Source organism: Mugil cephalus, chromosome 1 (assembly GCF_022458985.1).
Source record: "Mugil cephalus isolate CIBA_MC_2020 chromosome 1, CIBA_Mcephalus_1.1, whole genome shotgun sequence".
Lineage (NCBI taxonomy): Eukaryota > Metazoa > Chordata > Actinopteri > Mugiliformes > Mugilidae > Mugil > Mugil cephalus.
In genome coordinates, this window is record NC_061770.1 from 16776521 (window position 1) to 16803453 (window position 26933).

The following is a 26933-nucleotide window of genomic DNA, read 5'->3' on the forward strand; positions in this document are numbered from 1 at the left end:
TGTTACTCGGCTCGCCCACCTGTTCCAGGCGCCACAGCGTCCTGCTCAAAAAGAGGAACTCAGAAGGCACCAGATCATTTTCTTTTGGGAGATGTGCATATATCCATAACCATGTAGGTGATGGGGCAGGGGCATATAACAGGTGGCAATGAAGTGGGAGGCAGGCACCAGGCTACACCTGGGATAAATCACCCGGGCAGAACACCCATATGTCAGATCACCAGTCAAGCTCGCTTACATACTTCCTCATAAGCGAAGCTGATGGAAAACGCCAGAAGAGAACACCCCATCCCCACCCTATCTCCGCAAAGAACGAGGCTCGCACTAATCAAGCAACCGTTTGAGGTCGAGATAAAAACTCTTAAACCTTTGATGACAGTACGCTGACAATACTCCACAGCCCCCTTCGATCTTCTGACAGATTGTTGGAGGATGGGCTTCCTACAAAAAAGGCGACTGGACTTGAAGTTTCCTTGAAGATGTTTCACACACATTACGCCTATTTCGAAACCCGTACACTGGCTGCCTGTGTGTTCGTTCTTTTATTAGTTTTTTTTAAAGCACTCCGTGGACTTGCGCAAGATTTGGCTCAGAGATGCTTTTATTGCATGAACCAGAAAGGCCTCTCAGATCCTCTGGCTCCTCTCTTTTAGCTGATCCACAGAGTAGAACAAAAACATCTGGCGATGCTGCTTTCAGCCACTACGCTTCCAAAGCTGTGGATCTGAGAGGAGTTAGAAACATAAACGGAGGCTAAAAACCCATCTCTGTAATCTGGCTTTTTACAGTTTTACATTCTCCTATTTTTTTTATTGTTATCTTTATTTTGAGTGTTTCTATATTTTTATCCATTTTACCTCATTGTATTTTTAATGTTCCTATATCTCACTATGTTTTTTTTAAATATTTTATCAGTTTTATATTTTTATTTATTTATTTGTTTATCCTGTTATTTTACCTTATCCTTTTTAGTGTGTAAAATGTAAAACACTTTGAATGACATTCATTGGTTTTAAATGGTTTTATATAAATGAAATTTGATTGATTAATTGACTGACTTCACTGCTCATCTACGTGGCTTCTTCAGTTCAGTTTGATTTTTATGAAGCTGACCAGTGTCTGTCTTTTTCCCCAATTAGTGGTTCTTCAAAATAAAATGGTTAGAAACTCTCCAGACACAAGGTTTAGTTTAAGGTTGGTGGTGTCTCAGTCCGACACCTTAGTTCACAGACGAGTATGCAAATGTGTGGAACAGGTTAATGATTGTTGCTTCATCTTATGACAGATGTGCACATTTGCATTTAATCTGTTCTCATATGTGTTAATGTGTGACATTATGTGATTAAGCAAAGCATGTGAAGCGTACGTGAGTAAAAGGGCTCACGTTTATTCATGCCCCATCTTCAGTGTTCAGAAGAGATAAAGTGTGTCTAAGACAGGTGCGAAAGAAAAATGCAAGAACCTAAAAACCTGCATTTCCCTGGAAGCAAAAAAAAAAAAAGAAGAAGAAGAACAAAACAAAGAAAAATGCCTATTTTTGGAATAAAAAGTGGTCTTTCTTTGTATGTAGGACCAGAGGGAGGATTGGTGAGGCCCTGTTTACCAGCCGATCCATCTCTTCTGCTGACTCGGTGACAGGTAGGTCAGTCGTAGCTGGCTACACATGAGCCAGCTAGTTAACTGATTAACTGAACGTCTGTCTAAAAATATTATTTCAAGCATAATAAAACAGAAATGGTTTTGAGGTTCCTGCTTCTCATATATGAAAGTTACCTATTTTAGGTGACATTTTTCAGATGGGTGACAACGATTTGTATTATTTCCACCTGTTTTCTTTGTCATGTAATCACTGTGGCTTGTTAATGATAAGGAAAAACACATTTGCATTTACCTGTGTTTTTTTTTTTCTGGGTTCTGATGGATTTAACTATTGATTTTTTGCGACACTAATCCAAACTAACGAAAAAAATGAAGAGCAAAGGACAGACCAAGATCAATGTTTATTGGGAGCACAGTTCTCCATTCGACGGACTGTGTGGAGAGGTTTCTGGTAAAAATTGGATTCGAATCTATTTCGAGCCGACTTTCTGGGCAGGCCCTGGTTTTAAATTATCTGCGCTGAAAGAAAAACTCCTCACTGCTCATTCATTACACAGTATGGGAAGATAATTCAGCTTTCAGAAACTGGGTATATGGAGGACCAACTCTGTCATAATTAAAAATAAATTAATACCTACAGACATATTCCATAAAGAAATAAATAAATAGCATTAATTCCATATATTAAGATATTAAGTGATTCATTTATGGCATATATCTGCAGGTATTTAAGTATTAATTTATTTTTTAATTAAGGCAGAATTAGTCCTCCACACATATACAACTTTACGGAGTTCAGTAACATCGAATTTTAAACCCATATGTTACACTGTGTATAGGTTTCCGTAGTGTAGTGGTTATCACGTTCGCCTCACACGCGAAAGGTCCCCGGTTCGAAACCGGGCGGAAACAACTTTAGTTTTGAGTAATAACACCCTGTGATTAATATCTCGTTAGCCCATCCTTAGCTTAGCAGCTACCACAGCTTAAACTCTTCTGGTCTTTCCATGAGGTTTAGGTGTTGATGGTAATATCTGACCATTTTTTGTCAGACACTCATGTTGGATGCGAAGGCCTGGCTCACAGTCTTGGCTGTAATTTATCCCAAAGGTGTTCTGTTGAGTCGAGGTCAGGACATGTTTAACGTTAACCTGGATAAGATTTTATATTACAATTCAGAAAATAAACCATATCTAACATTCTGATAGCCAACACCTCTGAAATATTAAAGGGTTATTCCACCTTGGATATATTGGGCACCACTGGTGTAGAAGTTACTAATAATTTGTGTATTTAAGCTAACAGACGGATTTATGATGAGCTGTTGACTTTAAAACTAAAGATGGATGCAGATCACGTTATCATTATTAGTCTTTGTGGGGTCAAAGATTTAAAAAAAAAAGTACTAAACTAACTAACTAATTTCTTCTTCATAGCAAAGCTCCTCTATTCTCAATTGTGATGCGTCAATGAAGTCAGAGCTGCATCATCATTTCATCACTAATGAGGACAGAGAGGACACAACCACAGGTGCAGGTTGTGGTATGAGATTGGAGGACGTACTGGGACCAGGGTCAGCTACAAACGATCATTTTAACCCAGCAGTTTTAGACCGTGCACGAGCACTCGGCTCTACGATGGCATCAGTTGTTGTATATTTGCATCTGAGCTGGAATTAATGCGACTGCACATCGTGCAAATGCTGTAACAGTATTGCCATCATGTCTTTTTATACAACTGACACATTGAATTTTGATGAACTGACTGCAAATAATGGTGCAAACATGGTTAAAGGAGACAATGAACGCATTTTTATGCATTTATTCATGTAGTTATTCCACTCTGATTCAAAGGCTCAAGGCTGGGTCAGCGATTTAATAGCCAAAAATACTCTAGGATTTATGGTTAATGTTTTTTTTTTATCACCTTCAGGTTTTCTCTTCATTTTTTGTACCATCCTTCCTTAAAAATGCCACAAAACTTTGAAAAGTGCATTTTTGTGAATATCTCCAAAACTTGTCAAGTTGTTCATACACCCCCCCTCCCCTCCCTTCCCCCATAAAAATGTTCCCCATCGTCAAGGCTTGTGAGGTCACAAATTTGCAACAGGAAACCACCAACATTTTTTTCCCCAAAGGTTTTATAACCATCCTGTTCAAACAACATTCTCTTTTTTCTTTTTACACAGCCAGAGAACAAAAAAGATTGAACATAATAAACTCCCAAACCTTTTGTACAGAGAAATCAAACTAAATGAAGAAAACATCTCTTATATTAGTCCATGTTTTTATCCTCTGAATCCCCTCTTGCATTTGCCATTAAAATGGGAAGGGAGACACAACCGTGTCAAAATGAGGCTCTCTGTGTTGTATGCAATGTCAATCAGTCTATTTCACTCGCTGGTTTTATCTGCTTTATATGGAATAGAAACCAGCAAGTCTAGGCCATTCAACAAGTAATCCAGTAATGTCTATGATAGTGTGTGTGCGTGTTCAAAGGTTATCAGTGTGAATGTGTCAGGAGTACGCCAGTCTAATTAAGTGTATGCATGTCTGTGTGTATTAAGAGTCTCATAGTTTAAGCCAGTCCGAATCCCTCTGAGCATTCCTGAATGGCCAACAGCAGCATATGTCTCAGCTTCTCGTAGCTCTCATAGGCTGGTAGATCCAGCTGGTTAAAGCTGAGGGGGAAGAAAGAGAAAAAAAAACAACAACATTTTATTTAAACTTGTTTCCTTCAAAATTGATTATTTAAGGATAATTAACTTGCTATGTGTTTACCAGGTATGAGCAGATGGCAGGCGGTCAGTGGACCGATCGTCACGGTGGATCTGGAACTTCTGGATGCCGTTCATGCCCTCCAGAGCAGCAAAACCTTGGAGGGGAACCTTGGACGTGCCGGTGACAAACTGCAGGAACTTGGCCCGGTCTGCCTGATCAAATGACCGCAAGGCCCTCCAGAACCACTGGATCTAAAGAAAAGATGGAAAAACGGGGGGGAAATGTGGTTATGGCAAGAAGCTGCAAGACACAGAGACTAATGCCAAAAATAATAGCAGCTTTATGAAATGTAAGATTTCCAGTGAGTTCACCTTAAGTAAATCTGCATGTGGTAAATACTTCGTCTGAGAAAAACCTGTATATCTTAACCAAGGCTGACAGCTACTCCAATAACGAATTCCCACATGTTTACTCATCCCTACCTGGATGGAGCTGGACTGGTATTTGTGATATTCAGTGTTGGCCTTTAGGTCGTCGATGTCGATAGTAGGCAGTCCAGAGATGAGCAGCTCCAGCTCCTGCTCAGTGAAGATGGAGATGAGCCTCTTGGGGATGATCTCGTAGAATCCCTCAAGGAAGGCTGCCAGCTGTTTGCGGATTGCACCTAAAAAAAAAAACGAGTCAAAGTATTGACTGAGGGCTCTTTGTGGAGAAAGGAAAAGATTCGACTTCTACAGAAGCTTATAGACGAGATGGGACCAATATTCTGGAAATTTATTTGTCTATTTCAACAAAAGAGACGGACATTCAAAGCAGAGCTGAATGGTGTAAATGAGCAGCAGCTGACGGAGAAACACTTGGCTGTTATCATCCATCAATTTAAAGTTTTCATACTGCCACCTAGTGTCATTGTTCAGAATAATCTCTTTATCATAGACTGCCCTAACATTTAAAATGGCATCCGCTAATAAAAATATATTTATACACATAGAATAATTATAGATAGATTTAGACATATATATGACTTTCCTATCAGTAATACTAAGGATTAATAAAGACCTTCTGCTTGTTTAATCTTTGTGAAATAAAAACAGCCTCACCTGTCATCTTCATCTGGCACACCAGGTGCACATATTCCTTTTTGTTTTCCTCTGTGACGAGGATATTGGCTCCATTTGGCTTGAGGTCTCTCACTTCACACACCCCAAACTCCTGGACCTACGCACACAGGATCAAAGATAGATCAAAAGATTTGACACAAACGGTAACAGCATTTTAATGGCATCAAATAATTCTGCAGCACTTTTTTTTTTTTTTAAAGAAAGCATAAAGCATGTGGGATTGAGAGATTTTGTGTCTAATTTAACCTCAACAAAAACTAAACGATAGTTGAATCATTTTGAGAACCGTCACCAACCTCTGTGCTGAATGTCAGCTCATAGCCCAGTGTGGACACGTCATTCTCCAACAAGTACACCAATCCCTGGAAGAACGGGTAGTCCTCGCTTTCCATGTCTGTGTACCTGGTAGATCACATAAAAGTATCTGTATGATTTGCATATTCAAAAAAAGGCTGCAATATGTAGCTAATTAGCTCTCGGGTTATCACATTAAGTCTGGTGATCTGTAAGGTCTGGTGGAACAATTAGTCACTTAGCAGTAATTGCTAGCAGCTTAAATACCTGACACTCTTGCCCAGGATGTGCTTGTAGAAGCTGCGGGTGAAGTAACACTCCAGTAACCGGTTGTCATAGACTGCCTTGGCCACAACACGACCCACAAACTTAAAGTAGCTGAGGTGGTTGGGGTTGCAGTGAGAAGAGGGGTTGATGGTGTAGGTGACACGGTCGCCTGGTGAAGTGCGGAACAGGGCGTACATGGGGTTGAACATCTCTCTGGAGATAATCATGTACCATTCCCTCAGCAGGCCACCGGCATCCTGGCCCTCCTCCCCTTCAAATACAATGTACCTGTAACAGAAACGGAGCAGAACGGGATGGAAGTTGAGCCGTTTCTGCGCTAAGACGACATGTGCTGAATAACAGAGCAAACAAGCCTTACAGCCTATTCTTCATGTCCTCTGGGCTCTTGCGATGCAGCTCCCTGTAGGAATCCTCAAACACGTGATCTCTCCTAACGTGCACAGCCATGTCCTCCTTCCTCAGACCTTCATCCAGTCGCTCCAACTCCTGGCGGAAGTACCTGCAGACGTGGAGATTAGCACGTCAGCGATTTAAACGGCTAATAATTGCAGATAACAAAGCTAAGTGTGAGATAATTCCCCATACTTTCTCTTGACGTCAAAGTCCAGGATGCGTATGTAGTCCACCAGCACGGCAAAAGGCCCATCAGCCAAGTGAGTGGTAGACTGGCGCAGGATCTGATTAAGCACTGTGCGGTGGGTTTCTACAAAGAAAAAAGAACGGGTCCTATTAGAAACTATACTACATATCAGAATAAAACTTTATCCTCCTGTCTTAAATACTTCAGGCTTACCAGCAAACCGGAGGAACTTCTGTGTGTCTGGTGGCAGGTTTGAAGAAATATGCATGGAGGATGGCTCCCTGGAAAAGAACGGGTCTAGGGATGAAGGTGTAGCAGGCGTCAGGGGCGCCGGGGACAGTGGTGGAGGTTCGTCCTTGATGTGAGAAAGCTGGCTCTCCCTCGTGTCTCTCACAGGGGGTTTGCTCTCTCGCTCTGTGGCGTGGACTAGAAAGAAGGCCTCCACAGCAGGCTGGAGTACTGCAGGAACATACCACCATCAGATAAATTAAGAACCACGCACATTTAGCCAACGTCATTACAATATCAAAGACATACAGTTTAGAAGAACTCAATTCTTCACCACTTACCCAGCACGGCATGCTGGTCATGGGACTCCTCCAGCTCTTTCAGGCACTCCCCGAGCATGTCCCACAGTTCATCCAACAGGAGCTGCTCACTGAGCAGAGGGAGGTCTGGAAGTCTCTCCTCACTCTCTGACTGACCGTTTCCTTCTTCATCTACAAAAGAAAATGCAGATATAGAATAAACCCAATGCATCAGTTATACCGTCAACAACAAAACCTCATTCATGTTTTATTATTATTATTATTAATTGGGGCTATAGTAGAGCACTGTATCGAGCAGTTCATGGTCCTCTTATCTGTGCAATTGATTGAATGAATAAAACAAGTCACTAGAAGGGTGCAAGTGAGTCATACCCAGAGGTGCAGCGTCCTGTTCCAGAGGAGACGGCTGGTCTACATCCATGGGAGAGTCATCTCTCTGTGCTGCCTGGCCTTCTGACACTGACTGCACTTCAGACTACAGAAAAGAAACAAAAAAACACAAGACCCAGAGGCAGAAAAAAAAATGGATGAACAAAATGAAAACATATTGATAAGAATGAATAATAAACAAGGCAAAAAATTGTTATTTTCACATTAATTCATCTTTGCCATGCAAAATGACATTCACAGAGGAGAGAAATTAAGTAGGGAGAGGAGAGAGGGGGGCAAAAGCATGAAGCCACGTCAGCCAGCAGACAAAGATCAGAGGAACAGATCAAACTGTTTGGAGCAGGCAGAACATTCTCATGTAGAACCTGTCAATGCAAATACACCGATACACAATGCAGGGATTCACTGGCACATCTGTCTTTCTGTTGGGGCTGTCAAAGTCCATCAGGGAAAAAGAATAGATGTTGTCACAATGCATAAAGCAATCGAGGTTGCAGACTGAAGGGCGACTCCCCTTTGCATCACCCCTTTATGTCCAAACTAAGACAGATATGCATTGCATATAATTAGTAGGCTCATTTTTCAAAACCAGTACAAGCAAAGTCAAATTAAAAATGAGGCGCTTCAATAGCTAATGGCCATTTCATAGCATTCATCTTAGTGATCCCCAAAGTAATTCTGAATAACTATACTGCGCAGTCATGGTTGTTATTCCAGCTTTCAAATGGCCGTCTACTGTAAGGTGTGGAGTGTGTAAGTAAGAGTATGCCTGCTGTCAGTGCAGCCCATGCTAACCGTGGCAGCAGCAGCCGTGCCAGCAGGGGGAGCAGCACCAGTGGGAGCATGGGGGGCGGCCACTGAGGATCCAGCAGCGACGGCGGCAGAGGCAGAAGGGGCGGTGGGAGGGGGGGCCTGCTGGAGCCGACGTGCCCGCTGCCCCTCTCTCACCATCTGGATGATGGCATCAGCCTCCGCCTCCAGCTGACGCACTGCAGCCTGGATGCTGCTGGCTGAGCCCAAACTGGTGGAGCCTGGGGGATTGAAAAGTGATGGGTTTTGTCACTTGGTAAAACACGAGGATGTCACATGAATCCGTCACGACTATCGCTAAATGCCACCTCACCTAATCGCCCTGTCTGTTTGGCTTTCTTGTTGGCGCGTCGAGTGTCCTCGCGGAGTTGGATAATGACCTGCAGCACTCGCAAGAAAAACTTCTGCGTCGACGTCTTGGATGTTAGGGAGCTCATGCAGGGAAGCTGCAATTCCCGTCCGCCGAGAGTGCGCTTCTGTGCGGCCACTATCACCACGCTTTCGGACCCGTCAAACCTGTACCCCAACCAACAAATTCATACAATGCAAAATAAATAAATGGTTGTTACGAGACATTATGTCATTACATGCTATAATGTTTAGGTTTCTTGTTCGCGATGACCTAATATCAGGATCATAACTAGCCAACCTGCTGGTCATCTTGCCCTTCAGCCTGGCTGATATAGAGGAATCCTCAGGAGGGGCATCTGGGGAATGGGAATCCGCCTGTGCCCGTCTCTGCTGCTCCAAGTTGTACTCTCTGAGTTCGGCGAGTAACGTGCCTGAAAGAGAAAAATGTTCACAACATAAGTAAAGAGAATCTTGTATGCCCATAAAATCAGGCATGAGAACTGGCATTTGTATTTATTCATTTATTACGGACCGATTTGTTTGCAAAGAGTGTATCCAAGGTGTCTAGCTCCACTGAGCAGCAATCTGAGAACAGTGTCTCTGGTGGAACTGTCTCCTCGAGATAACTGCAGCAGAATATTTGCTGCATCCTCCAGACCCTCTTCTGAACACGAGTGAGACGTCAACACCTTGTGAGGAGGAAATAGAGTTAGAGAAAAATAGCCCGGATCATGAATCAAAAGAATTTGGATGTAAATTTTAAATGGCTGCTGTTGATGCTGCTCAACTCTGACAAATCAATGCATCTTAAACCCCATTTACTTTACTGGGTTTTCTGTTCATCTTTTACTTCTGAGCCACACAATTGAATGTCATGTTTCTGAAAGTGTTACAGTTGTGTTCTTACTTACTGATATAGATAAAGCATAATTGCTAGACAACCACATACAATTCAGGTATCTATTAACAGTCAGCCTGTGAAAGCCAGCAGGTATGTACATGTTGCCGTTAAAGCATTTAAATTATTTGTCCACCGTCTTAAAAAACTGGGCTTCAGGCTTTAAGGGCCGAACTGCTTCAAAATTCCCTAATACAAAATTTAACTACGATAAAATCACCCAACCAAACACGTATCAGCTCAACCTATATCCCACGAGTTTGCAACTTTAATTTGACTTTTTTTTCCTGTGAGTAGTAATGAAAACAGTAAGGACTCCCTACACTAGGCTTTGGAATTGGTTTCTTCATACCTCCACAGAAAGTTGAAGTTGTTTCTCTGTGAGACCAGCGGAGGCCATCTTGTCACTCTCTGTATTGCTAGTAGTGCCCCTCTGTTTTCCTGTTATGCAAAAAAAAAAACAAAAAAACATTAAAATTAAAAGAATAAATGTATTATTTAAAAAAATAATCATATCTGTTTCATTGGAAAATCTGTTACATTGTCAAGCCATATTTTTTGGAATAAATTAACACGACCTGTTGAGATTATTCCAGTGGATGTGGGTATAGAGATTGTTGTAGAGGATGTCTGGGAGGTTGCGAGACTTGTCCCTGAGGAAGTACCCTGGGCTACAACCACTGCAGAGGCCCCTTGGACTGTCACAGCAGGCTGGATAGAGCCTACTGCTGCACCCGGTGTTGTGACTGAGACTGTGGCTCCTGAGCTGGCTGCCAAGTTGGGATTGGCAGCCTGTGGGGTGGGGTGTCCAGCAGGCACCTCTGTGGCCTTGTTGTCGGGCAGGGCAATGGATATTAAGGAGAGAAGGCGCAGCAGCTTTTCAGTGAGCAAAGAGCTCCGTCTGATTACGGGGTGAGACAGCATGTTCATCAGCTGGCCAAGAGGGGATGTCTCTAAACTGAACTGGGCTCCTTCTGCCTCTGCACTGCCACCCAGAGGCACCGTCTTCATTGAGGCTTTGCCCTTGCGGCTGACATTCATGTTGTCAAGCTTGACCAGCAGGTCCCAAAAATCAGTGGAGATTCCCAGAGACTGGGGAGTGACGGCAGACGACCCCAAGGAGTTCTGGGTGTTTGCGACACTGGGGTTGTTCTGTGACTGCGATCCTGACCTAGAGCCTCCACCTCCTCCAGAGGAGCCTGAACACAGGCGGGAATCCAGCTCAGAAGCTGCTGCTGACAAATCCTTACACCGCTGCTGGGTGAAGTGGCTGGGGAAAACCTGCAAGGACAGACAACAAGCAAGAAGGATTTTAAGTATAATAACTTCCTTTACATTATTAATGTTTTAATGGCAGAGAACAGACAATAGATAATGTAGCACCTTAGCTAGCTGGATAAGTGTGTCCAACACATGTCGACAGACCACTGGAGCAGCTTGTGGATGGATGTGAACAGTGGAGCCTCCACCTGCAGCACATGTAACACCTGTAGCAGTGCCCGTCACTCCTCCCCCCAGTGTTCCAGATCCTGTCGAGCTCCCAGCTGAGTGTCTGTCAGCATGCTTCCTACCTGAAGCCCGCTGAATCTGGAAAATGTTTGTCCGGCAGCCCAAGGCTGCATCCATAGAAACAGAGAGCCAGGAAAGCTGGCTGGAGCTGCGAGACTCCACCCTGTTCAGAAGCTCTAAGGAGGAAGATGACGAGGAAGATGATGAAGAGGACAAGGAGGAGGTGACAGAGCCTTTTCCTCCACAGCCTCCCTGGATACTCCTCTTGCTACGAGAGTCTTCAAGACGTGAGGTTTCCACACAAACTTCACTCTCACTGCTGCGTTGGAGGATAGATAAGAGGCTCCGAATGACCCACCCACGTGTCTGAGAGTGGTAGCAAAGGTTCCTGAGCACACGGTGCAGACGGCTGGTGTTAAGCTTCGGCTCATCCACAAACAGTAAAACCAGCAGGCAGGACAAGGCTTCATGGTCCAGCAGCAATCGCCCACGCAGGCGCAACAATGAGTCCACACTTGAACTGGAGGGTCTGAAAGGACAAAAGCACAACATAAATTCAATAAACTACATTATGTGAATGACGTGATAAAGACACGTTAAAGTTCTATTTCTTTAAATGACTCACGGACGATATTCACAAAATTGGTAACTGAATATCGTCTTACCTGTGGTTTGTTCCTCCACCCATCTGAAACGTGCCTCCTCTCTGCACAGCCAGTCGGGTGTACTGTACGCCGCGATTGCTTCCTAACCGACTGGTGAATGCTGGTGAACGCAAGATGGCTGATAGGGCCGAAGACGAACTATGACCAAAAAGCCTCTCATGCATCAGCTGCCTCTGACGTGCCTCTTGCTCTCTGCGCAATGCAGCTGCTTCAGCCGCAATGTCCGGGGGCATGACAGCCAAAACACTATCCTCCATGTCCTCTAGGACGCTACGACGGAGCTCGGAGGGCAGCGTCTGGATGAAGGTGACTGGATCCAGAGGGGTGTCTCCCTGTGAAGGCTGCTGGGCTAGCTCTCTACGCTGCTGCTCTGCTCGCTGCTGGGCAAGAACCTAGGACAACCAATGTCACGCTTAGTAAAAATATCTGGCTACCAGTGACTTCTTTACCGATTTAATATCATAGATCTAAATGAGAATCTTCCAATTTTTTTGCAACATCTCTCACCTCCTCTTGGATGGCGGGTGGCAAGGCTGCCAAGAACTCAGGGCTAACCTCTGTGACCCCTGGTCCTCCCAGTACAGGTGCAGTGGTCGAAGGCAGGCTGGTAGCGACGGGAGGACGGGAGGGTGGTCTGATGCCAAGCTGATTTTGCAGCACCTCTCTGCGGATATCCTCGGGAAGAGCTGCCAGGAACGAGGGGTCGACACCTTCTGGCAGACTGATGCCTGCCAACGCAAAAGCATCACAAACATTATGGGATGTAACAGCTAATGTGAAAAACTGCGGAAGCTAGTGTGTTAGCAATTTATTTTACCTGCAAGTGGGTCCTCCTCATCATTGCTGGTAGATGGGAGGGGCTCTTCCTGGATGGCCTGAGACTGGCTGTCGGCACTGTCGCTCCTGGGCATGGTTTCCCCAGGAGATGAAACAGAAGTAGAGCTGTAGAAGAAGAAGAACATGAATTTCAATGGTGCCTTTAAAAGCAAGTGTAGGGAACAGATAGGGAAAAGAGGTTTGAAGACAAATTGATCTAAGGATCACAAAAAATATTTAAAAGGAGTTGTCTATGCTGCTGTTGAACATGGATTTGGTCAGCGACAATGAATTTTGTAGATTATTCGACTTTACAGTTCTAGTTATATGCACGTGAAGTTCAACTTAGTAATTATAAAGCAAGTCTGAAGTTAGTAACTTCTGTTACATTTCTGTTTTGTGTTCTTTTTCAAAGGCAGGACTTCACTGCACAAAGTGTGTGAAATTAGAAAGGGACTGTGATGATGTTTTGGTTTGTTTTGTTTCTTACTCAGGCCTCAAACAAACCAATTACCCCGTGTGCTCACCCTGTCTCTGCATCTGTCTGCCTGTCAGTCAGCCCACTCTCCCCGCTGCCAGACAGCTCCTGAGACAGCTGTGTGGTCTGGACCGCATTGGGAGCAGCTTCCTCTTGAGTGGCTGAGGCTGGGCTGCTGGTATCCATGGGTGACCCTTCCAGTTGTGAAACACCAACTACCGTAGGCTCTGAGTTTTCTACGATGTCTGGACTCAAGGAAGCTGAAGGAAAAAAAAATAGATGAAGGCTATAAATTTATGTCTATTCTTTGCACATTAGCAAAATGTCTTAGATGGATGATGCATATTTCACAGGATTCAAAACATGCGTTGATAGTTTTGACCTGAATCAACAGCTTTTTTTTTTTTTTTTTACATCACAAATGTCTGCCCTTACTGTTTGGTCAGCCTATATAAATAAAGTTTTCGAAGTTATTCTACCTTCCCTGCCTTCATCCAACGCTCCTCCACCACCACCTCCTCCTCCGACTCTCTCACCGATTGTGGGTGCCGGAGACATTTCCATCTGAGATGCCTCTGCTTCACTGTTTGGCCTCTCAGTTGCCGACAAGGGTGGAAGGCCAGCCCCTGCCAAAGCAGCCAGTGAGCTGGCATGCGACTCGGCCAGTAGCAGGTCAGCAATTGGCTGGTGGACCTGCTGACTAATCGCAGTCTCCAGGGAGACTAGGGCCTGTTCATGAGGAGCAGGTGTGGTGGGAGTGACCTCTCCAGATGGAGGAGCAGTGAGGAAGCCCTCCGAGACCCTGGGTGGGTTCAGGCATGCCACCGTACCAGTCTGAGCCTGTTCACCTTCTGCAACATCCAGACAGAAAACTTATGTGAAGACAGGGACAGGGCTTTTCTAGACACTTTGCTTGACTGATTAGACACAGATTACAGATTATTCTCAAAATGCGTATCTTACAATATTTAAAAATCATAGAAAACAACGTCCCTTCACTCAACACAAAGGTGTTAAGTGTTTGAAAGAAGAGCTCTATAAAATATAAACAAAAATAGCAACATGTTAATTAGATGCGGATTTTCTTTTTACACAGATGCCACAGGCCTCCAATGAGGAAGGCAGTAAGTTGTATAGTTATCTCCTAAAGGGGGTGCACAATCCTGATCCCCAACAACAACACAACTTACTACCTCACCACAACAAAGGCAACTACAAACAACGCTTTATATTTCTTGTATGCATTGTAACATTGTACACCTGACATAGATTGTATATATAAAGAATAAGCAATGTACAACCAACAGACACTTGATCTGAGTTTGATCAAGTTAAGAGATTTGCTCCTTTCCAAAAGATGTCAAGATGGTATGGCGTTGCCATAAGAAAGACAGTAGACTGTATAGTTATCTCCCAGATCTGGTGTGATCCTAAAACTATACAAACTACTACCTCATCCCACAGCACGCACAGCAAGATGGCTGCTTGCCTCTGGGTGCCCTTCACAGAGTTGTCCAATCCAGACAGCTTAAAGATTTTTTTACACCGAGACAGAAACGACAAAACATACATATACAAATGTACCTGCAGTGTTTTCTGCACCATTAACTGTACCCAATCCAGAAACCTGAGGACAAAAAACAGTTGACATTAGCAAAAACTGAACACGTGCCAGAAGACACATGAACTTCCATGTTTAAAACAAAAAAACAAAAACAATATCTGCCAACCTGCAGGCTCTGTTCTCTGGCCTGCTCTGCTCCAGAGGCCCTCCTCTCATTCTGCTTAGACTCCTCCTCCTCCGCCAGCTGCCTCCTTCTCTTCTCCCTTCGCTCCTCCAGTTCCTCATCTCGCAGACTCTCCAGATGCTGCAGGATAGGCACCTTCACCACTGAAAGCAGACACAGAAGATGAACTCAAACAAAGCAGCACAGCAAATACAAAAGTACACAGCAGTGGTGGTGTTTGCACACAAACTTCATCGGGCACTACAAATTATAACTAATGTCGAGAGTTAGCTAAGCTTCTTAGTATAATAGTCACATGTGATACACTTACTGGACATGTAATATTGCCACATTATCCATAAAAAAGTGATATGAACCCATTCAAATGTTTTTGTTATGAGATCACTTCGCTGCCAATCTAAATATTAACATACCTGCAACACAGTCGTGCATACTCTCAGCATCCAGCACTTTACACTCATCTGTCCACCTAGTTAAGGCAGTGGGAATACTAGAGAGGGTGCCTGGAAATACAGAAATAAAAACCATGTTAGGAATTCAGGACAAAAGTTATAAACACTGAAGCAGAGACAACAGACCATTAAAGGTGTTTACCTGCTTGTCCCCCAGTACTGCTCTGCTCATGGAAGAAGTCATCCAACAACTCATCGTCAGAACGAGCAATGATGTGCACATCCTCATTTCCAACCAAAAGACGGGCACGCCCGCGGGACTGCAGAGGCAGAGAGCTGGACAGCTGTAAAATGTCAGCTGCTGCACTGGGACCCAACAACCTGAAGATGGGAGCAGAGGAAACAGATATTTTAATTATCATGCAAACAAATAAAAAAAAAAGGCTAACAAAATGGAGCAAAACAGAAGGGTTCTTTAACATAGCCCAAAAACATAAACAATGTTTCACCTCTGCAGGATGAGAGGAGGGTTAGGCTGGCGGTTGCCGGGGTAATGGACATGGATAGTGTGTCCACTGTTGGCAGTGAGCTGGCGCAGTGTTCGCTGGCTGCGACCCATGCCCTGTGCCAGGCGGCTGCTAGTGCCAGCCACACCTAGGGTGAGGGAACCGTGGTCAGCATGGCGCACCATCAGTGGGTGGGAGCTAGGGATGTTGCCTGGGGAGGGAGGGATGTCAGCTGATAGGAAAAACAACAGAAAACAGTAGGCAGACATTAGGGGGAAAGCTCTGGCACAACCCCAAGTAACGTTTATGAAAATGTTTTTATGCATCATCTATTTGGATTTTTAAATATCTAAATTGGGCTGTCCCACACTTTAAGTAAACAAAGCAAGCAAAGCCACCAAGGAGTGGATGCTGTGATGGATCTTATCCACAACAGATCAAGATCAAACATTTTCCACGAGCAAGACATTGTTCAGTTCTGTTTATATCAGATAATACTGTGCATAAAAGACATGTATAAAATTCATATGAACTTGATTTCAAAACAATTCCTTCAGAGTTGAATGTGAGATTGTGGGGTATCGAGTGAGAACTTCCAACAAATATAATAAATGTAAGATCTCCTTACCGTTGTTGGAGAACATGTTGTCAAACTCTATGATGAGGTCATCATCCCTGTCAAACCTTTCAAAGCGGATGTGTGGTGCGGCATTGATGTCAGGGAAGTCTTCATCCAACTCCATCTCTGAACCTTCATCATCATCATCCTCATCTCCTTCTTCATCATCCTTTGGGAAAAGTAGCAGATATGAGTCTCAAGGACAAGCGATGATGATTTTTTTCTGGAACATCACTAGGTTAATCAATACCTGATCCTCCTCCTCCTCTTCTTCCTCCTCCTCCTCTTCATCCTGGCTGTCTTCATCATCATTGCTGCCGCTAGAATCTTCCTCCTGTGTGTGCTCCTCATCCTCTGGTTCCAGGATGTTCATGGAGTCTGTTGGAAAAGAAGAACACACTCAGTCAATAAGACACCAATAGGACCAATGGCAGCAAATTATATTATTCCTCAATATTCACAAACAGCATTTTCAGTCTTACCTTCACGATTGGCCTGAAGAGTTGATGCTTGACTGATATTGGAGGGAGCCTCATCCATCAACACATCCTCCTGAGATTCATCTTCACCGCTGCGTCCCACTGATTAACAGAACAGAGAACAAGTTAATACACCAGCTGAGGTTTCTCACCCATTAACAATACAAGAAATGTACATGAAACGGGATCCTTACCTATAATTGCGCTGTTGACGGCGCCAGCATCGCTCTCCAACAGCTCATCAATCAGATCCACCAACTCATTCTCCACCTACAAGAAGAGGAAAGAATATACAAAAGCATTGTCAGTCATCAAATGTTATAAGTCAAGAGCTACATTTTCTAGCTTTGGTTATTTCTAATCTAATATGATGAAAATGAGGACGTATGAGCAATTGTAACTCGAGTGCATAATACTGTGCTATTGACCTGCATAGCTTGCGTGCTGAGAACCTCTGGCTGACCAGCAATGACCACAGTGTCTCCCTCTGTCTCTCCATCCATCAGGTCGCTGTCTGTTCCCTGTACCCTGTGGCTGCCGTCCACTGCCTCTGCCTCACCAGACTCCCCTGTAACAGATGCCACACATCAGCAACAGGCATTTGGAATCATGTGGAGTGTTGAAGCATCTCATCCGGCCCATGTTCATACCTTGGTCCTGAGTGTTGCTGTTGCTGTCCCTGGCAGTGCCCACAGTGTCGTGTTCGGCCTTGTTCTTGCTGGAGCCTCCTTTGCCCCCAAACAGACTGCTGGGCTGGTTAACAATGCGTGACAGAGTCTCCAGAGGCTTCAGGGCAGCATTCACTGTGTTGGCCATGTTGGGACTAAAGCAAATGATGTAAAAGGAAGATTAAGGAATGATTTTATACAACATAGGTTTTTTTCAAAGCTGGAAAAAAAATTGATTTAAAAATAGATCGGCTATACTGAAGTAATCTTGTTTACTAAACAGTAAATCAGATAACAAAGGTCTGAATGTGCTCTGCAATCTGTGTTTAGATTTTCATATTGATCTATTGCAGCTTGAGCCGAGTTTCTTTCATGATTTCATAAAGGCTTCATTAAGTTCTAGTAGTGGTATGCAGCAGTCTCTCTATGAGCTGGTCTAGTCTTTTTTAACAAGAACAGACAAATATGCTGGTGGCGGAATAAACAGCAACACAATAAAAGACAGAAGAAAACGTACTGCTAGGAGACATGCATGTTAATGAAGCAGGGTTTAAAATAAGCTCTGGAATTGTTTCTGAGCAAGAAAATACCACAGTGACTAACACTGAACATAGATATAATTTCTGCTTGCTAGTTATTGTTAACTACACATGCCTTTAACTGACCAAGCCACATCAAATTGAATTAATAGTATTATCAAATACCTGGACAGATCCAAGCTGTGAGGAACACGGGCCAGGTCGTTGACCAGTCCTTTCTTAAGAAAGAGCCTTATGATATTGTTCATGCCATTATGTTGAGTCTTGGCTGCTGCCGTGCTGTAGAAACTGGATGTTGAGGGACAGGATTCCATGATAGTGCTGATGATGCACATCACTGCCTGAAGCCTGTGAAATGGAGGAGGGAGAATGTGTTTGTACAATGACAAATAAACTACAAACAATACTACTCAAACAATGGGTATAGTATCAATGTCAGGCTGTATTTTTACAGTATTTACCTGGCATGTTTTTCAGCACCTTCCGCCATTGCTAGTGCTCGACTAAGGGCAGCCTTCACCTCATTCACTAGGGCCACCTGGGCATCAGTGCCGGTGCCAGCGGCTGCCAGGCTGGCTAAGAAGAGACGTGCTAAAGCTGGGGTGTCCTTGTCCTCTGAATTTTGGGTGTGAGGCAGCAAGTGGTCGAGCACAAAGGCTAGAACACTGCAATCCTGTTGGGATACAAACAAAACAACCGGTTGAGAGAAAGACGTGATGACCTTAAAGGCGCTGCAATACAGAGGCGTGAAAGCTGAACACTCTTTTGCTTAACTACCCACCTCTTTAATGAGCTCAGACTGTCCCGCGGTGTAGCAATAGGACGCAATTAGTGTGGCGATGCCCACATAAGAGCGCACCAGTTCAGCCAGTAGTCTCAGGATGGTGGAGGTAGGCATTAGAGGCTTGCTTGCCTTTACTTTAGCTGCTTTACCCTCATCAGAGCTGGTACTCTTCTCTCCCTCTTGTTCTTTCTTCTCCTCTCGCATCTCTTCTGGCGTCGAGGCTGAGGAAATTGGCAAAAAAGAATGGAATACTGCATGTCTCATCAAGAAAAAGAACACATAAAGTACTACTACTAATACTATCTGATCTGGGAAATATTGTTGTCATTGTTTTATTTTGCACTGAAAATAGGAAAATGTTACCACACCAAACATTATATTATCCTCGTGAAATTATTGGTGATCTAGAAAAAGTTGATTTGTAAGACTCTATGGAGTCTTTTGTCAAAAGCATGTCAATAAAATCACTAACACTAAGAGTTGTCAATGATAAAAAATGACTGACTGTCTGAAATAAGAGATAATTTGACTTAGGAATACTTTTTCCTGGTGGTTAAAACAAACAAACAAACAAACGAAAAAACAACAACTCACCTTCTCCTTGTGGTGTGCCAGACTGGGAAGACTCCGCGACACCTCCATCAGCTGCAAACACTTGAGCCTGAGAAGAAGACATGCGGCTCTATTATTGAATAAGGAAATGACAAGTGCCATTTTTATTAATCAACTTAAACACGATGACTTTTCGTTGAGACTCACATTGATATGGAATGCAGACTGGGAGTCAAAATCGCTTCCCTGACGTGTGAGTCGGTACTGCTGGTAAACGTCATCACCCACATCCTGCAAAATCTGGCACAAGTCTTGACCACCAGGCACAGCTGCAGCACGTTCTTCTGGACGCTCAGCTGTGACACACGCATAGAAGGTTAAAATGTTAAAATAACCATTCCCATTGTAGTTATACATAAATCATTCAAAGGCATATTCGTCTTACGTTCTTCAGGAGCGTGGTAGGCAGCCAAAGCATTGAGCATGTCATAGATGACCTCCTTGATAGTGTCAGGGATAGAGGGTAAGGGAGAAAGTTTCAGAGGAGTGGTCTTCACCAGCTGCACAGCATTGGGCCCCTTAATTCGAAGGTTCTCAAACTCATCATCAGAAGCTGAAGAAACACAAAAGTTGGACTTTCACATGACTGGACTCATGACTCAATCAACCTGTCCAATTTGCAAAACTATAAATTCAAGTGTAACTTGCCCAAGTAAACTCTAGATATCTATTCATATACTGGAAAATGTTTGCACACTCACTTGTGCCAGCTCCACGGGGCGCAGGCAGGGCAATGCGGACACAGTTGCTGGCAGTCTCGGCAAAGCATTCAGGGTTACGGCAGGCAGCAGGGCCCAGGACTCGAAGAATGTAATTGATTTCTCTGGAACCAAGGCTGCCTGACACCACTCCTGAGGTTGTACTACCTGCTCCGCTGGTCACAGCTGACCTCACCACCTTCAACAACAGATTGTTGATTAGTTTAAGTTGACAGGAAAAACAAGATTTCAGTGTCTTCACGTTGTGTGAGCTTCACTTAAACTGAAGTGGACTCTAACCTTTTCCATGGTGTGACGGAGGGTGGCTGGATCTTCTATGATGTGTCTGAAGAGCAGAGTAACGAGTGGGGTGAAGCCGTTGAAGCCGGAGCTCTGCGTCAGCCCCAAAATCATCCGTGTGCTCTTCAGTTCAGCAAACATCATTGCATAGTGGTGATTGCGTGTAAGGCGTAAACACAGACGCAGCGTGGCATGAAGGGTGTCCGGGTCCACAGGAACACTGATCATACTGACACAAGCCCGAATAAGAACAGTGGTCATGTCCTCAGTCAGGCCCTGTACGACAATATCGGCTCCTTGAGAGTAGTCAGACTCCAAGGAGGCTGAGGGGCCGGAGGTGGTCTCCTTAAGCTGGCTGGAATCATCCTTGGGAGCACTCATCTCCACCGCTGCCCCTGAGTCTAGTTCAGTCTGGGTTTCATCCACTTTGGCCCTGTCTCCCTCCTCTCTTTCAGAGTCAGTGACGCTACCGGTCTTAGAAGGCTTGGGAATGCGAGGCACTCTCTGGACAGTCAACATCACTGGCCTTCTATTACCAGTCTCTTCATTTACCTGCATAATAAAGTGGTTTTAGTCAAACACAAAGGGACAGACAACTCTAAGACCATCATTAATTTTGTATTAATACCATTATTCTTCTTCTTCTCTGGCATTACTAAAAAAATTCATGCACGTACCTGCACCATGGTGTTAAACTGCACAGTGTATCTCCGCCGTCCAGCTGTGAAGCGGACACTGCTTTCCCCGGCCCTCCACGCTGAGTCAATGGTACTGTTATTGGATGCACTGTAACTGCACCAACGGCCTGAGCGGTCATCAAACCAACGCCAGTTATTCCCATTGGGCTGCAGATACTAAAAACAAACCACGAGAGGATGTAGTTATTATACAAAAAAAAAAAAAAAAGTTTTTTGTAATTAGGCATGTATGAATGTAGGGATTTGTGTGTGAAAAGCCTAAGGGAAGGAAGAGCAGTCTATACCGATAAGTGTCCAGGTGTACGCATTTTATAATATAATCTGCATCTGTGGCTCGTTTCCTACCTTGTTCATTTGTTCCCTGCGCTTTGAAGAGACTGCCATCTTCTCATAGAAGTCAATGATCAGCAGTACTGGTGTGATCCATCTGTAGGAAGAACAGTTATACAGTTATAGCTTTATAGCAAACATTGAAAGCTCTCATGATGAAAAGCTGATGTAAATTTTTTCCAGTAAAAACATGTGTGTAGGGGCTTACTTTGGTGTCTGGATGTCTTTGTGTTCTTTAGCTGCTTGTAGACAGGGCTGCACCACCTCAAGTAGCTTAATTAGTAAATTAAGAATCCCACTGTTCTCCACCACTCTTGCACCTAACAGTTTCAGCTCCTATCGAAGGACAACATCACAAATTATTGTATGGGATAAATAATCGCTGACAAGTAAACAAGCATTCGCCCCCAGATGACGGAATAATTTCTGTTACCTCAAAGAGCAATGTGAGCAGCAGAATTCGTGTTGCCAGCTTGGAGGCCTGGGGCAGTGTGGCCATCTGTCTGCACCACTCAGACACCGTCTTTGTGTCACTGGTAGTAAGGGGCTCAGCTGCCTTAATTAGCACGTCTGCTGCCTCCCACACCTACACACAACATACACGCAATGAGTTTTGAATATGCGCACAACTTTCTATGGTCAGGAACATTTAAACCTCATAGATTTCACGTCAATTTATAAAGATATTTTCACAATCACTTGCAATAAAAACATTCACAATTTCTCAGAGAGCTGTATTAGCATTCAAGCCATGCAACATACATGTTAAAAGCAAGTGACTGACTGCATACTAAAATCTAACAACTCTGAATTTATATTTAGGCTAAGTTCTTCCAAAGCTGTAATATAAGAAAGACAATATAGGAAACAGGAATGAACTTATCATCCATGGCCCCATACATCAATCAATTTCAACTCTGAATCATGTACATTAAACTAGAGTATCAACAAGTATTTATCCACTGACCTGATGGACAACTTGGCCAAGGATAAGGTCCCTGTACTCTGGGCCGCTTCTCTTGATGGCAGTCATGAGCAAGTCACAGAGTCTGTAGACTGTGTCAGGAAGCTCATCCAAAAGATGGAAGCAGCCCGGCAGCATGGCGTCGGTGAAAGCGTGTAGCTCCTTGGGATCCAGAGGCTCAGCCTCCATGAAGCGCTCCAAGCAGCGTGCCTCTTCCTCTTCTGCCCGCTCCCTGGCTCTCCTGTCTTCCTCCTCACGCCGACGTGCTGCTTCCTGAAAAAAAAAGAAAAAGAAAAAATTATTAATTCATGAGGTTTTTCACTCAGTAATGAATGTTTTAGGCTACTATGCTTTTTCCATGAGCAGTGAAAGTTACACACCTCAGGAGAGTCAGAACGCTGCTCCATGCTGACCTCTTGCCCGAGTGACATGGCAATTGCCCTCATCATCTGGTCCTCTTCAGACATAGTCAGATCCTAGATGGAACACGACCGAAGATGTCAGCTGCATGAGTTTGACTCATGGAAATAATAATAAAAAAAAAGATGCAAAGCATTTAAGATGCATGTAGTTTAAGATCCTTACTCTGACTGCACCACCAAGAAGTGGTGGAGGGTGTGTGAGTAGGTACTCCGTGGCCTGCTCCATGGTGCTGGTGTTCAGCAGGGCCTCCATGGCATGCTCTCTTGAGAAACCCATATCCATCAGCTGAAACAACACACAGATGAGATGACACCATTATTGAAGGGAAAAATCAAATAAGTGGAGGGAGGGCTGGTGCTCAAGAGACTTAAATGTTGATGGCAAAGAAATACCATCTAAGGCGAGGGAGAGTCAAAGACAATTATCTTAACGGATCAAGAGAGATTTTATCACCTACTTGTCTTCCATTCCTTGAATCATGAATAAGAGGCCTCTACACACAACTGATCCGTAAAACCTCCAATCAAAGCTTTTTTTCCCCTTCTATTATAATATTCTGCCTGGAAAAGTCTGAATAATGCAACAATTTGGTCAATGTTCCTCTCTCAATGTCCTCGTTCAATCAGTCCTCCCTATCCTCCATCCTAGCTCTATCCTCTACTCCCCCTCTCTGAAGGCTCTTATACCTGCTGGAGATGCTGCTGGTGGACCTGTGCGTGCCTCTCTCTCCCTCTGCATCTCCCCTGTCATAAAACAAATGGTGGCCCAGGATTCAGTGCATGCAGAATATGGGGGAGACTGGTAAATACAACACCTCTGTTCAAGCGTGGTAGTGGCATTACTACCTGAAAATACTGAAAGTACTGAATGCCACTTGGACAAACCATAGCTGGTTAGCAGAAGAAGCTGCCAAAGACCAGATAATTTAAGGAAAAAAGCACACATACACTATTTGTTCTTCAACTATTAAACCACAGAACCCGGATCAGCAAAGTGTGTCATGCATGACTACATTTTATTAGTGATAAAAAAAAGTAAAAATAAATAAATAACATCCACACGACAAAGACCGTTTTACCCACATACCTGTGTGAGCTGAGCCTGGTTAACCTGTGGCTCTCTGCGAGGTGTGGAATTAGTAGAATCCTCAGCTGATCCTGATCCCGTTCCTGCTGCTGCTGCTGCTGCTGCTGCCGCCGCCGCCGGCCCTGGCCCTGGTCCTGGCCCTGGTCCTGGTCCTGGTCCTGGCCCTGCAGAAGGTGTTCCACTGACTGCTGGTGCCTCTCCACCTGCTGAAGATGCGCTTGGGGCTGCGCTGGGTCCCAAAGCACTTGCTGGAGCTGCCTCGTCATCCGGGCGCACTGTGCCCTCTCTCTCTTTGGCCAGGCGCTCCTGGATAACTGGCTCCCCTCTCAATATGTGGCAGAGGATGGCCAGCATGGACTCAGCCATGCGGCCGCCATACACCTTCAGAGGCTTCCTATTCCACAGACTGCGGATGCAGTTGAATGCAGCCTTGATGAAAGAGAGATGGTGTTACAATAATACAAACAATATGTTTGTGGCAATACCTGTGAATAGTGTACATCAATAAAAAATACATATATGACCAAAAATAAAATGTCAATTTACTGTAATGTCTACTTCCGCCACTAGATGGAACCTTCTGCTGTTTAATGAGATTGAGTAATGAGAGATCTACTGAGCCTTCCAAGGAAGGAAAGGGCAGCTTTTGGCTGGTCCTGATCATGTCTTTGTTGTTGAACATAGAAGCATGTAGTTATGAAAGATCTTTGAGTTATTTCCTGGAGGCTAGGCGGTCTGGTTTTTATAGCTGTCAGGGACACACACTGAAGCCAACCTCGCATCTTCAACAGGTAGTTGTTAAACATTAACCAGAGACACAGCTTGGAATTTAGAAATTAAGTCACTATTTGATGTGGTTTGGGGTTAACTTTCTGTTACTGAAAGTGACAATAATGAATTACAGTCGTTAAAATGTGTTCTTTTAGCCTTATTTAATGCAGAGTATTTAACATGGTCAATCAACTATTGCCTGTTAACGGGGCTGAATGTTAAACTTGGAAGCTTGCATCCCATGCAAATACTGACCTTCTGGGTTACAATGAGAAACCGGAGGGCGCTGAACTGGGGCATGGTGGGTGTGACCCCAGGCATTTTAGCCGGCAGGGAGTGGGGTGAGTCCAACACAGTGCTTGGATTAACCATCTTCTCCACCAGCATCAACCAGGCATCCAGAAACTCCCCTGTCCCATCAGGTAGATCAGTATGTTCCAAACCCTCAGACACAGGCACCTTACCACCCATTGACAGGGCCCAGTTAAATGTCCTGCACAAAAAAACACAAACAATAAAACCTCCACACTAGCACTAATTATGATCAGAAATAATGATGATAAACTGATGAGGAATTTACAAAACACAGTGTATGTATTCATCATCTGAACAATTAGCCCTGTTGGTTTACAACAATAAGAAAAAAAGACAAGACAAGGACATTTTGGCATGCAACAAGAGAGTTTTAGACACTGGGACAATTTCAAAATCTCAGCCATGACACCAAATCAAATGTACAGAAAAATCAGCAGGTACCGAATATTAATTTAAATATTAGAATAATTTGATTAGCTGATCAAATAATCATTGGTCAAAAAAAGTTTTGAACATATTACTCTACTAACTTTATTTTAAAGTACTTTTCGATCAAAGGCATATGACTCACTCAAATAAGGCATCGTGTCCTCCAGAGCAAAAGAACTTTTGCAGCATGAGGTGGTAGGGGTATTTTCTCTCATCAAACAGCATGGGAGATGTGAAGCCCACTGAGCAGATGAAGAAAGTCAGCCTGCCAGGTAAAAAGAAAAAAAAAACACTCAATATGAAGTACGAGTACCAAGTACACATTAGCATTGTCAGTGATAGCTGTAGCCCGTCCTTACCTAAAGCGAGGGGTGGGTGTATAGGGTGGGGGTTGCCAACTGAGACCTTTGGTGAGGAGCTTAGTGAGGGCAGAAGCAGTGGCCCGTGCAGCAGGAGTGGGGGTAGTGCCCGTGCTCGTGGCATGATGGGAGCGACGTTGGCGCACGGGGGAACCCACACACAGCTTTACTAGCAGACCGAAGAGCTCTGCCAAAGCCCTGCCTAAACGTGATGAAGCTGTAAAGGCAAAAGGCGAGAGGTTTGGTGAGTGAATTAAGTCATGTTTTAAGACACGGTTTTTAACAACTTTATAAATGTGGTATGCAAAATTTCTCACCAGAGAGCAAGGGCTTAATTTGTTTGATACGGGTGGCCATCGCTGGGGTGAGTTTAGACTTTGCTTTAGGGTCCGTTGCAGAGGGTTCGTCTGTCTCCATGGGAGCCAAGGTGTCCCCGTCCAGACCCATGCCTTCCAACAGACCACCGGCAGATGAATCCACAGCCACCGCCTCAGATTCTAACGCATGAAGTTAGGAGAGAGTTGATTTGTTTGACTTACTTTCCAGGGATATTGAGGTTATTAGTGAACAAAGTTACAGGGTCATATTACCATTTCTCCTGGAGCCAGAGGCTGTGGCTGCTGCAGTGCTGCCAGATGGCTTCTCCTCTTTGGGCACCAGTTTCTGCATGTCAGCCTGGCCAAACTCACATCCTGGAGGCAGACTGTTGAGCACAGGCAAGAGGTGTTATAAGGGATAAAGCCGGCTTACTGTTGATTTAAAAGGAGGTAAAGGATAAGAGATTCACCTGTTAGGGGTGCAAAGGGACAGCAGCACAGTGCTCTCCCACACCAGAGAGCAGTAAAGCTGACTGAGCTTGTTGAGAACACTCAAGCCCAGCTGGGAGCCCCACTGGTTGACTGAGATTGCTCTGATCTCACTCTGTTCAGAAAAATAACATAAACTGTTAGAACTGCTCATAAAATGTCAATATTAAATATTAACAAGGGACCAGTAAACAGAGCAAGAGCCAAAACACTGCTCATCAATACTGATGTGTCAAACTTTCCCAACTGTAACTCTAGCAAGCATAGCAAATCATTTTGTGAAATCAACTTTGTGAGAAAAAAAAGAAAGGGGTTATCAAATTACTAGAAAGTACATCTA

General features: G+C 44.1%; 1 protein-coding gene and 1 non-coding gene across 15 annotated transcripts in view; one reads left to right on the forward strand and one right to left on the reverse strand.

Annotated features, from left to right (window-relative positions):
* The first annotated feature begins 2438 nt into the window (after window positions 1-2438).
* Window positions 2439-2511, forward strand: trnav-cac. The gene has a single exon. It is a non-coding gene; the product is annotated as a tRNA-Val (tRNA).
* Window positions 2512-3405: 894 nt separating this feature from the next.
* The window catches only part of huwe1 (HECT, UBA and WWE domain containing E3 ubiquitin protein ligase 1), a 35981-nt gene continuing 12453 nt past the window's right edge, over window positions 3406-26933 (reverse strand). For 6 of the 14 annotated variants that reach the window (XM_047568881.1, XM_047568896.1, XM_047568848.1 and 3 more), the window contains 57 exons: window positions 26575-26708; window positions 26378-26490; window positions 26105-26284; window positions 25788-26004; window positions 25571-25693; window positions 24940-25177; window positions 23914-24342; window positions 23514-23570; window positions 22990-23112; window positions 22785-22880; window positions 22408-22677; window positions 21874-22026; window positions 21649-21776; window positions 21456-21537; window positions 21090-21266; window positions 20413-20964; window positions 20116-20311; window positions 19800-19967; window positions 19562-19710; window positions 19397-19484; window positions 18800-19023; window positions 18480-18691; window positions 18184-18366; window positions 17462-17634; window positions 17240-17379; window positions 17006-17081; window positions 16815-16913; window positions 16583-16710; window positions 16342-16501; window positions 15717-15945; window positions 15410-15588; window positions 15229-15318; window positions 14798-14958; window positions 14652-14694; window positions 13547-13918; window positions 13117-13327; window positions 12591-12715; window positions 12281-12501; window positions 11774-12165; window positions 10983-11637; window positions 10178-10880; window positions 9952-10040; window positions 9234-9390; window positions 9000-9132; window positions 8664-8878; window positions 8336-8571; window positions 7523-7625; window positions 7172-7321; window positions 6816-7061; window positions 6608-6725; window positions 6381-6521; window positions 6002-6289; window positions 5737-5842; window positions 5420-5537; window positions 4802-4983; window positions 4380-4570; window positions 3406-4279 (listed from right to left, as the gene is read on the reverse strand). In XM_047568881.1, coding sequence (XP_047424837.1) covers window positions 4177-4279; window positions 4380-4570; window positions 4802-4983; window positions 5420-5537; window positions 5737-5842; window positions 6002-6289; window positions 6381-6521; window positions 6608-6725; window positions 6816-7061; window positions 7172-7321; window positions 7523-7625; window positions 8336-8571; window positions 8664-8878; window positions 9000-9132; window positions 9234-9390; window positions 9952-10040; window positions 10178-10880; window positions 10983-11637; window positions 11774-12165; window positions 12281-12501; window positions 12591-12715; window positions 13117-13327; window positions 13547-13918; window positions 14652-14694; window positions 14798-14958; window positions 15229-15318; window positions 15410-15588; window positions 15717-15945; window positions 16342-16501; window positions 16583-16710; window positions 16815-16913; window positions 17006-17081; window positions 17240-17379; window positions 17462-17634; window positions 18184-18366; window positions 18480-18691; window positions 18800-19023; window positions 19397-19484; window positions 19562-19710; window positions 19800-19967; window positions 20116-20311; window positions 20413-20964; window positions 21090-21266; window positions 21456-21537; window positions 21649-21776; window positions 21874-22026; window positions 22408-22677; window positions 22785-22880; window positions 22990-23112; window positions 23514-23570; window positions 23914-24342; window positions 24940-25177; window positions 25571-25693; window positions 25788-26004; window positions 26105-26284; window positions 26378-26490; window positions 26575-26708 — 11025 coding nt within the window. In that variant the 3' untranslated portion in view covers window positions 3406-4176. The remainder of the gene's footprint in view (window positions 4280-4379; window positions 4571-4801; window positions 4984-5419; window positions 5538-5736; window positions 5843-6001; window positions 6290-6380; window positions 6522-6607; window positions 6726-6815; window positions 7062-7171; window positions 7322-7522; window positions 7626-8335; window positions 8572-8663; window positions 8879-8999; window positions 9133-9233; window positions 9391-9951; window positions 10041-10177; window positions 10881-10982; window positions 11638-11773; window positions 12166-12280; window positions 12502-12590; window positions 12716-13116; window positions 13328-13546; window positions 13919-14651; window positions 14695-14797; window positions 14959-15228; window positions 15319-15409; window positions 15589-15716; window positions 15946-16341; window positions 16502-16582; window positions 16711-16814; window positions 16914-17005; window positions 17082-17239; window positions 17380-17461; window positions 17635-18183; window positions 18367-18479; window positions 18692-18799; window positions 19024-19396; window positions 19485-19561; window positions 19711-19799; window positions 19968-20115; window positions 20312-20412; window positions 20965-21089; window positions 21267-21455; window positions 21538-21648; window positions 21777-21873; window positions 22027-22407; window positions 22678-22784; window positions 22881-22989; window positions 23113-23513; window positions 23571-23913; window positions 24343-24939; window positions 25178-25570; window positions 25694-25787; window positions 26005-26104; window positions 26285-26377; window positions 26491-26574; window positions 26709-26933) is intronic. The other 8 variants (XM_047568904.1, XM_047568905.1, XM_047568908.1 and 5 more) reach the window with 8 other exon arrangements.